The 10663-nt window shown below is 47.0% G+C and overlaps 2 protein-coding genes across 4 annotated transcripts; one reads left to right on the top strand and one right to left on the bottom strand.

The window, feature by feature from the left end:
- Positions 1 to 209: 209 nt before the first annotated feature.
- Positions 210 to 4568, top strand: LOC140219469 (uncharacterized). Of its 3 annotated transcripts, XM_072289270.1 has the most exons (6): positions 210 to 694; positions 777 to 964; positions 1455 to 1563; positions 1777 to 1894; positions 2258 to 2685; positions 3081 to 4568. In XM_072289270.1, coding segments are annotated over exons 2-6 (906 nt in total). In that variant the 5' UTR covers positions 210 to 694; positions 777 to 962; the 3' UTR covers positions 3330 to 4568. The 3 variants fall into 3 exon arrangements, with proteins under 3 accessions (XP_072145371.1, XP_072145370.1, XP_072145369.1); XM_072289269.1 differs by having other exon boundaries at positions 210 to 964; XM_072289268.1 differs by lacking the exons at positions 210 to 694; positions 777 to 964 and adding an exon at positions 974 to 1391.
- LOC140219466 (putative nuclease HARBI1) lies at positions 4388 to 7335 on the bottom strand. Its single transcript, XM_072289267.1, has 3 exons — positions 6558 to 7335; positions 6326 to 6467; positions 4388 to 5813 (listed from the first exon to the last, which is right to left on the bottom strand). Exons 1-3 carry the CDS (start codon positions 7101 to 7103, stop codon positions 5314 to 5316), a joined length of 1188 nt encoding a protein of 395 aa, XP_072145368.1. The 5' UTR covers positions 7104 to 7335; the 3' UTR covers positions 4388 to 5313.
- Positions 7336 to 10663: the final 3328 nt, after the last annotated feature.

Below are 10663 nucleotides of genomic sequence, written 5' to 3' on the forward strand. Positions count from 1 at the left end.
TATACAATATTGGACGCATCATGAAAACCAAAAAGAAAAAATTAAGAAGTTCCTAGTTATACAAAGTTGGCTAAAGTTTCTCGATAAAAAAAAAGGGCGTTATCAATAACAGTCACCATATCAGCAGGACAGTGGTTCCAATCTGTAGACGTGCGAGGCAAAAAAAGACTGACTGGCAGGCCCTGTGCTATGGTGCATAACTTATCAGGGGTGCGATTTTGTAGAAATGACTTTTTTCATGCCAATGCCTTCTCGCGTGACGTCACCGATTTTGGAAATTGTGTGTACGTAGGCACGACGTTTTCTTGGATCGTCCAATCAGAAGCTCCCTTCATTGGCCGGATGTTTCTTTCGTATTCTCTTCTCTTTTTCCGGGACTGTATAGCAAATTTGTTTTGTAAAACGGCACTTAATAAAAGCGGACTTCCATGCTGCGTAAAGCAAATTCATTTTGTTACAGTACAACGCAAAAGCTGCCGCAGTCCAAAGAAATGCAAACGCAAGTGCTCTATTTTTGAAGTCGTAGCCACATAGTAGTCGGATGTGCATCCAATCCATGCCGTTGAGCGCAAGCAAAATGGCAGCCTTTGTTTACCTGTGAACAGCTGACAGCCCCTAGCGTGTCTGTCTGAACAGCTGACAGCCCCTTGCGTGCCCGTAATTGCGGCCCCGCCCCCGTCAGATACTGATTGAGGTGAGTAATTATTGCTCGTGTAGTGCTTGCATTGTCGTGTGGTTTTCGCTGCATGTCTGACGTGTGATAATTTCTTCTTTAGGAAGAGCCAAGAAGAATTATCCGTAGCCCCCGAGGTGAAACTTTGCAACATAGTGGATCGAGAACTGTCAAGGCATTTTCCATAGGGCACCGCCATGACATAACGATAGCTTCCTTAAAGTTATCGCTGCATCGGTAATACTTCCTGCACTGATACGCTCCGAGAAAGAAGCTGCTACAACATTAAATGTGAGTAGTGACTTCACCTTTTTTTACATTAGTGGTATAAAAAGGCAGAAATAAGTCGTAGTGAGCACTTTATGCAGGCGCTTAGCTTAGACAGAATGTTTGCCTCTAAATTTCTTACTGTGCTGCGGGCCGGCTGAAATTCCCAATTTGACAAAGAGAAAATGGCAGCAAAAGGGCCGCGGGTGTCCAAAGAGCAGGCGGCTATTCTCGTGCAGTTCATCGAGCAGCACCCATACCTGGCGAGAGCTTCTACAGAGTTCTCGCCACGTATGACTGCTGCTCGAAAAAACGAACTGTGGGAGGAGGTGGCGGCGGTGCTTAACGCACAGGGGCCAGCCGTAAAGGCCACCAGCCGTTGGCGGAACCATTGGGCCAAGATGGCCCATAAAGCGAAAAAAGAAGCGGCCAGGGCCGCGAGCGAGAAGAGGTGAGCTTCTAATGATGCTGACAGTAACGTAGTTCCACGTTGTCGTTGTTGCCGTGTTTGCAGGGCTACTGGAGGTGGCAAAGTGGGTGGCGTGGACGGCCGCGTCCTCGACGTCCTTATGAGGACAGGAGGGGTCCTTGTTTCCCCCCCTGAGTACTTCCCCGATAGCGAGGTGCGTACATTGGATTTAAAAAAGTGTTGTTTGTGTGACCTGCTGTGACCTCACAAATTTTCAGCATTACATTGGAACACAATATTGCAAAATTTTTAAGCCCTTTTTTTTGTGCAAGTGACAATATAGGTTATGTACTCTGAGCAGCAACTTGTGTACATGATGCGCATTGCACACACTGCTCGCAATGTCTGAACACTACTCTGATTGCAGGACGAGGCAAGTTCAGAGGAAGCTGCAGGGCCCAGCGGTTCCCGCAGAAATCTACCAGCGACAACTGCTTTCGTGGTGTCGGGCCCTGCAGCTGTTGCTGGGCCAAGTGGCCTTACACGTAAGGCAGTGACCTAGCTTTTGTAGTAGCATTGTTGTTTGCAGTTGCTGTATGATCTTGCTATGAAGTAAAGTACGTCACTCTGCTGTTATTACCTTTGTGTCCAACATCCAGCTCTCATTCATGAAGGAGAAATGCAAGACTACAAATGACTTGATGTTGTAATAGAGATTCCTTGTGCTTCTTATGGGTTACTGCTACCAGCAACTTTCTGTGGCATCTTTTGCTCTAACTACCTGTTTTGTGTATCATTATTGTAGCTATGCAGCTATAATGACATTTCAAAGTGACTGGTTAGGACAATCAATCTGTGTAGGTCGGATAACAGTGAATGAGCAGTCTTTGCTTTTGCCTTGCATGAAGAGCCACCGGCTACGCCCCAGGTGCTGCGGCCTACGCCCCAGGTGCTGCAGCCTACCCCCCAGGTGCTGCGGCCTACCACCCAGGTGCCGCGGCCTACCACCCAGGTGCCGCAGCCAACCCCGCAGGTGCCGCAGCCAACCCCGCAGGTGCCGCAGCCAACCCCGCAGGTGCCGCAGCCAACCCCGCAGGTGCCGCAGCCAACCCCGCAGGTGCCGCAGCCAACCCCGCAGGTGCCACAGCCTACCCCCCAGGTGCCGCAGCCTACCCCTCGAGAGCCACGGGCACCCCGTAGACAGCCCAGGCAGCAGGAACTTGATGGTGCTGTGATGACGGCTACTGCCGCATACGTTCGCCAGAGCCAGTTGGAGGAAGCCAGAGTTCAAGAGGACACTCGCTTCCGCCAACAACTGCTGGAACAAAACCGGCAGGTATGTGCAAGGCCACAGATGTATATTTTTCTGCGTATGAAATTGATGAGCATATGACCTCTCTAAAAATTATATTAATCAGTGAACAAGCATAATGTATACGTGTAGTCCTGTGGTGATATCTTGTACACATTCGCGTGATATAACATGTGTAAATATCTACGCAATTATGTGGCAAAAAGAAAAAAGTGGCGTTGAATTCAAGGAAGCAGGTATAGCAATGTAACACTTCTTAATGGAATGCGACGGCACAAGTTTGATGGGCCAGAAAGATATTTCCAGTGTTTGAATATACAATGACAAGACAATAGCCTGCAAATGGGGATGAATGCAACACACAAAGGCCCTGTTACTGAGCTTCTGTAATTAAACTAATTACACATCTTTGCTAACAGCACCACGAGGCCCACCTGCAGAGCCTGCGGCAGCACCACGAGGCCCACATGGAGAGCCTGCGGCACCTCGGGGAGGAGGTGGCGGCAATGCGGGAAGTGGAGTCTCAGCGCCTCGAAGTGCAGCGGCAACGCCTCGAAGTGGCGCGTCGGTCGCACGAGACCAACGAGCGCCTGCTTCAGCTGCTGCTGGCTGCACTGGGGCATGGTGGCAGCCAAGCCCCTCCCCCCTCTCAGGCCCCACATAATTAAAGGTAGCATAGGCAAGGAATTTGTAACTTATCTTAAAATTTGCTGATGTATTAATGATATGAAGGGCAAATATTGCTAGTTTGCAAATAAATAATTGCTGAAGTCACCCTTTAATGCAACCATAAGTAGCATAGCCGTTGCAGCATGAATTTTTTCTTCAAGGTTTACTTCAGCCATAAGAGCGTGCACACCATCAGGCTCACCTGCAAAAGTGCCTGTAGGCCTGGTGTGTGTGGGCATTCCGACTGTGGCACTGCAATTTTGAGGTGCCTAGTTATTGTCATGTCAATTTAAGCACGACGCCACACTGCAAGTGTTCTACAATTTAATCCTTGTCATCGAATGGTGAAATTTTCAGGCCTTACTATAATGTCGAAAGCAACCTGTCAATATACACAGTAAAAAAGAAAAAAGTTATGAAAATTCCTTGCCTATGCTCCTTCTTTTCATTTGTAATGTTTATTTTTTGTTTGTTGCATATGCATATTTGTTTGTGTCACTACGTACTGAGCTGGAATGTCTCTTTTCTTGCACATCTGTCTCATTATCAAACAATTTGTTGTCATTCAGTAATCTTTCAGGTTGTGATACATTGTATTTTAGCCCTTGTGGTGCAATTTGTGTGTAATATTTATGCAGTTTGTCTTACTGAATATCATAATATGGTGCTATGGCTCTTTCACTTTGAGCACCACAACAGCATGTTCCTTTCACATGTAGTGATGTACCTATACATTTCGCTGTGATAAATATTCGGTTGGCATGTGATTTAAGCACCTGCTCATTTCTGTTGCTGGTGCAGTTTAAGCCAGTTGTTATTACTGTGTACTTGTGCAGTGTACAACAGTTTTCTTAAACGATGCATGCCGTTACCTGTGATATATTATGATGCAAGAACAATGTGATCCGATATTTATTCCAACATGTCTGTGATATGTTGCATAATGTCTCTACTACTGAGTACTCATGATTCTCACACTTCTTCAATGTAGAGACTGTCGCATGTGATGTGTACATAAACAAGTGTACGTTGAAGGCTGAAATACAGAAAGGTGCAGTTTTCCTCTAGTGCTTTTATTTACACATCGCAACCACATTTCTAGTGCTAGCTTGCACTGTACAAATATTACTGTTTAACATTGCTGAGTTCTGCTATATACAAGTGAGGTCACTTTGTTGAAATCTGTCAACTGCTCGTGCGTGCACACACTTCGCGGGAGCCACAGCGTTTGACATGTCGGATGACCAGTTGGACGGCATTTTCGTCACTCGAAAGGAACTTTGCCGTTGTTGCGAGACAAAATGGTGGAGGACCTAGAAGCTGCGCGTGCAACAGCACGTTCCATGGAGCGGAAGGTGTGACGTGCACTGTACATCTTGGCTTCTGTGAGCTTCTCTGTGCTAGTAGAAAGTGAGGAGACAGGCGCTTATGTCCATCAATGCGTAAGGGGATACGAGTAAGAATCAGGCTACATGCATCTAGATGACGACAGCAGCAACAAGCAAATTGTGGCAGACACTTTGAATATGCACTTATTTTTAGCTTGCTTTCAATCTCATGTGTCACCTCTAACGATACTGTTTTACTTACTATAAGTGCAGGCTTTACATAACCCTTCACTACACAACTTTTATGTACCCACCGTGGTTGCTCAGTGGCTATGGTGTTAGGCTGCTGAGCACGAGGGATTGAATCCCGGCCGCATTTCGAAAACACCCGTGTACTTAGATTTAGGTGCACGTCAAAGAACCCCAGGTGGTCGAAATTTCCGGAGCCCTCCACTACGGCGTGCCTCATAATCGGAAAGTGGTTTTGGCACGTAAAACCCCATAATTTAATTTTTTTAACAACTTTTACATTTCTCAACAAATCATGAATGCTTTGCATTACGCAGACATCAACTACAACTTAGCACGGGAAATGTATCTGCAATTTCACAGCATGAAATGCACAATGCAATTACTTAAAACTGTGTGCATGCACCTAACGATGCTGACGCTGCTGTTGACGTCGCAGCTGCCGCCGCACGCTCCTCAAATAACGCATGTGCTGCGCACGGGTTGTGCCAAACATGCCAATGACATTGTCGCGAACAGCCCGCCCTCTCAAGTAGTGCATTCTAGAGCCCGTGTTACGGGGCAGACTGTGTGGCGTGGGGTCGCCGTTATTGTCAAGCTCACTACTACTACTGCTGCTGCTGCTGTCGTCATCACTGTCATCGCCTGACTCGTCGCCTTCAGAAAGGCGAAGGTTGTGCAACACAGCACATGCCGCGACAATGTTGGCTGCACGTTCCGGCTCGTAGAGGAGGGTGCGATATCGCTGAAGACAGCGGAAACGGCTCTTTAAGAGCCCAATGCACCTCTCCACTACGGAACGCATGGCGGCATGTGCTGTGTTGTACTGCCCCTCGGCTGTGTGCACTGGAGGATGGCCAGGAACCGGGGTCAGGAGCCACGGCTCCAAGGGGTAGCCACTGTCACCTGCACAAAGATGGAAATAGTACATTGAGTACTCCGCTGACGAGAGGCAAGTTGTCAACTGAGGAAAGCTACAGCATCATTCAACAAAGGTAGACTTCAGGGTTGCAAGTCCCAAGTAAAAGCATGAGTTGAGCATGTCCATACCCGTCACAAACTCTTAACCAATTTACAAGTGTACGCGGTGCCTGCCACAAACAAGAAATCAACACTTGTTGGTGCTATCAATGACAGTAGTAGCAGTAATGTGTGTTCATTTCTTCTGCTTCTGGCAGTCACTGGGTGCAGAAAGCACTAATACGTGTTGCTTTCGTCAGCTCCTCGCAGACACATAATGTGCTTGTAACTTAACACTTCGAACATTGCCAATGGTGGCAGTCAATGTCTTAATTTTCTTTTTTTACTCCGGAATTACTGATGTTCTTGTGGTTTGGTTAAAAGTTTGGGTTGGAGCGGACACGGCGTTCTGCGCTGCTGAAGCGTGACTGCGCCAAAAAAAAATGTTTTTTTCTCACCGAGGAGGTATTCCCCGGCATTCACGATGCGCCCCGCTTGGAACCGCCGGCGCAACCATGTCGTCCGCCAGACAAAAGCGTCGTGGTCCGACCCCGGTCGCATAGGGTCCAAGGCCAAGATTTTCATGTCCGCGTCGCAGATCTGAGGTAAAACGTAAACCAGAGAAAGTGCCCGTTGGCAAGAGCAACGTAACTTTCAAAAAGGATCGCAGAAAACGTGAGTTTTACTTACGAACATGCAGTTGAGGGCGTAGTATCCCTTGCGGCACATGAACACAGCCTTGCGCTCACCCTTGGGTGCGATGATGGCTATGAGGCTGCCGTCTACGCATCCGATGACGCCGGGGATAACGCCGCGCCGAAGGAAACCCTCCTTCACGGCTGCCTTTTCCTCGGCTGTCTTTGGAAAATGGACCCACTTGTTGCGGGCCCCTGCGTTCACGACAGCCTCTGCCACACGTCGCACGCACTCGCTCACCGTCGACTGCGACACACGGATCGTCTCCTCGCTCCCAACGGACGCTTGGAAGCTCCCGGTAGCAAAGAAGCGCAGCGCACACAACACTTTCCGCTCCACCGACAGTCCCGTCGCTCGCTCAGCTTCTAGTTCCCCCGCCAGTTCCTCGCACAACAACCGCACCGTTCCCTTCGAGAGGCGAAAACGCCGTCGAAAATGGTCATCCGGCATGTCAAACGCGTCGTCTGGCTCTCCCTGTTCACGCCGGCGACGGCGAAGAGCCACGGCCATAGCGATCAGAGGGGCGGCCATTTTTTTCATGCCTTCGGAAACGACCCTGCCTCAGGCCGTTCCAAAAATCCGTGCCTTTTGCTCCGCATAATGAGTGCCTCAACGTCACGATGACGATTACAGTTTTTGCGGGTTCCTGACGTCGCGTGATTGACAGACAAAATGGGCGCGGCCCGGTCATTTTCGACCAATGGCTGCTCAGTGATGGCGGCAAAAGGCATGGAAAAAGTAATAGAATTGCTACAAAATCGCACCCCAGCTCCGCCACTGCAAACGTACGTTCTTAAAACATGCTATGCACATTCAAAGCACATGTTGGAATCCCATGTGAAGTGAAGCTTTAGTGCAGCTACCTACATGCTATACAACGCACGCGATGCGTACAATTTTGATTACTTCCATCCTATGCAACGTGTAATCTCATGCAATGACTATCCACCACGAAGGTCAGAGCTTTAATCTCGTGCAATTTTTATGTTCATGCACTACGCCGCTTATAAGCTATGCCGAAATGCAAAACACCATATCAGGCGTATGCATAGTGTGAGGCATCTACGCATCACGAGGACGAAGACGATGCATGACGCCGAACATGAACAGTTTTGTAGCATTTAAATAACGGCATCACGAAAGCTTCGCTTCACATATATTCCAGCATGTGTGTTGGATCTGACGTCATTGTACTGATATAATATATATGCCTCTCAAACTTATAAGAATGCTATCGCATACATTGACAACTCGCGGTATACCTAAATTCCACACGAATTTTTTTATTAGGAAGCCCAGGAGTACCCTCACTGGGACTACAAAGTAGTCCCAGTAAGGGTACTCCTGGGCTTGTTCTGCCTGGGCTTGTTCTGCCGAAACATTCTTCTGTCGCTCAATGTTTCACATGTTTGTCGGAAATGTTGCGCTCGGCTTTGAATTTCAACCAACGAAGATGATTATACTGATCGAGATTATCGTGTATAAGCTCTTTTATGAGTGTCTTTTGGATAGAGGATAAATGCTGACGATTTTAATGAAACTTGGAAAGTCTACCCTGTCCAAATTCTTGACATGCCCTGCTCCCGGATATAAGAATGGATGAAATAACAGTTGACGCACGCTTATGAATGCACTCACCAAAGCGGAAGAAAGCGCTCAGAAATACTCCGGCCATTTGCGAAGTCTCCTACACGCGAACAAAGAATCTGCTAGGCGTTTACTGAACCAAGTTTGATTAGGTGAATCCTCGCACCCTAATCAAACTTTGTTTGTGCATCCTCGAAACACACAAGTATGCGTAGGAGGATTATGAACGACAACTTAGACCGATGCACTTCCATAAAGGCACTATACAGCACGTATGGTACTGTTTAAAACATAGGCCACACCCGCCGCTCGCGTGAAAGGCGCAAGCGAGGGGTGTGGTCACGGTTTCAGTATTTTTTTTTTTTTTTTACTCAGATAATGGTCTGAAGCCCAGCCGGTCTAAAATTGTCTGAAAACAGAGGCGTTGGAAAGTCGTATACCGAGGACAGGTACATAACAGGTACTCGCCGGTTTCCGCGCAACGACAGGAACCGCACGTCAGACTACTGGCTCTTCCGATACGGTAAGAATAAGCGTTCGTAAACGCCACTCCCACTCATAAGCGGTGCAGCATTGTAGCTTTACCGTGGGAGAGGCTTAGCTGGCACGTGTAACCATATCGAATGGTATAGGTCAGTCAGTCGGTATTCGGAGGCAGTCGGGGAACTCCATAAAACGTGTGCCTTTGTGCGAGCAAGCGGAATAAGTTCCATTGCGGTGTACGTAGTCGCCAAATGTGTTGCAAGTCTCTGGGTATGGATAGGTCGGACAGCCTTGTCAACGAAATTGCTGCCAACGATGCCACAATGACCCGAAAACCACTGAAGGATATGTCGAAACCTTTTTGCAGAACATGATGGTTCATTTTCTTGATGATGGATACCACCGGCTCATATGTTCTTTGACGAAAAGCAGACTAGAGGCTGCGAAGAGCTATATAGAGTTGGTCTGTAGGCATACAGGCTTCCTCTACGCAAGGAACTCATAACAAAAATAGCAGAAATTAGTCGGACGTACAGAATAGCATGCAACAAAGATTTAGGGATTCAGTTCTTCGTAATGTATTTATCTATTTCAAGGATTTGCGTAAAGAAATACACAGCCTACATTAAAATTCTGCTTCGAATAGTCCGTATAATTCAACTTCATTTCTTTAATGGCGGCAAATTTCGTTCAGATTGCTTCCGCGGTTGTCTAATGCGGGAATTCGGGTGTTTCGCATGTGCTTGAAGAGAGAAATCGGATTTGGCCTTCTGATAAGACTTGGTCTTGAAAGACCAGGGGCTGTACTTTGCAATGATCCATTCCTTTTTTTTCCATTATTTTCATTTCTTCGCATCCGTGGCGCCGAGCGGCCGATCCCAATAACAACAGCGCCGTCCTAGCCCACGATAAAGAACAAATGAAGAGATCATTAAGTGAATCAATACAAAATATGGCCCCAGAAGCGCTTTCGTCGCCCACAACGCGCAGGCGACGTTTGCCCACACGCTGAGCACGTCACGTAACGCGAGTTACCAATCGTGAAGTAAACGTACCGTGACCTACAGAGGCCGCCTTTTACAAATGCAAGGACTGTCAACATAACTCACATTATGTAAGTACTCTGTTACCCTGTGTTCTTGGTACACCGGCAAATCGGACTGATGGCATTGCAGGAATTACTTATAGTGTAGACACGCTTACCCTCACCTGTCGAAGCCACGCGGCGCGTGACATATCAAAGCTACAAATGAGACCAGTTATACAAAGTAATGCACACTGATGGTCCAGCGCTCCAGGCGAACTTATTAGCATCATTTCAGCAACAGCCTGAAGGAACTTCCAGTATCTTTGTGTTCTCCTTAATTAAGGATTGATTAACAAACATGCTAATTGTTATATTTCCTGCATATAATTATATACTGAGTTTTAGAACACCTTCAAAAACGCCAGTTTCTGTTGCTCATGGCGTGCTATCTTTTGCCTGGTTCTTTCGCGTTCAATAGAAAGCCGACGAAATAAAAAAAAATAAAAAACGATATTTTGACTTCCACCCTACCGTAGTGCTGCCTTCAAGCACGCTGCAAACAGCAGCGCCGGTTACTGATTTGACACGTATATTCAACCCATACAGGGGCACAAGTGCGACCACCTCAAAGACAGGAGACATGTCAAATTTATGAAAAAGAGTGGATATTGCAGGAGCAGAATGAGTTAGTTGGCAGGCTTCTGAGAGCAGTCATTGCTGCAGAGTGCAAACAATAAATCATGCAGGTTTCCTTCCTTTCTTTCTCTTTCTTTTTCTAAAGCCTGTTTTTTATGGCTCTTGATTTTTATTTTTGTGTTTCATTTCTTTACTTAACTCTAATTTAGTCGAGAACACTCTTTATATTTGGTACTTGTTTGTTGCACTTCACTTCCAATCTTTCTTTCAGTTCCACAGTGAGTCATTCCACTTCTTGACGATTTAAAGACAACGAAAGGGTGAGAGATCACTGGGTCCTTCAATACATTCCCGTAGTCCATGTAAA

The sequence above is a fragment of the Dermacentor andersoni genome, chromosome 1, assembly GCF_023375885.2.
Source record: "Dermacentor andersoni chromosome 1, qqDerAnde1_hic_scaffold, whole genome shotgun sequence".
NCBI lineage: Eukaryota > Metazoa > Arthropoda > Arachnida > Ixodida > Ixodidae > Dermacentor > Dermacentor andersoni.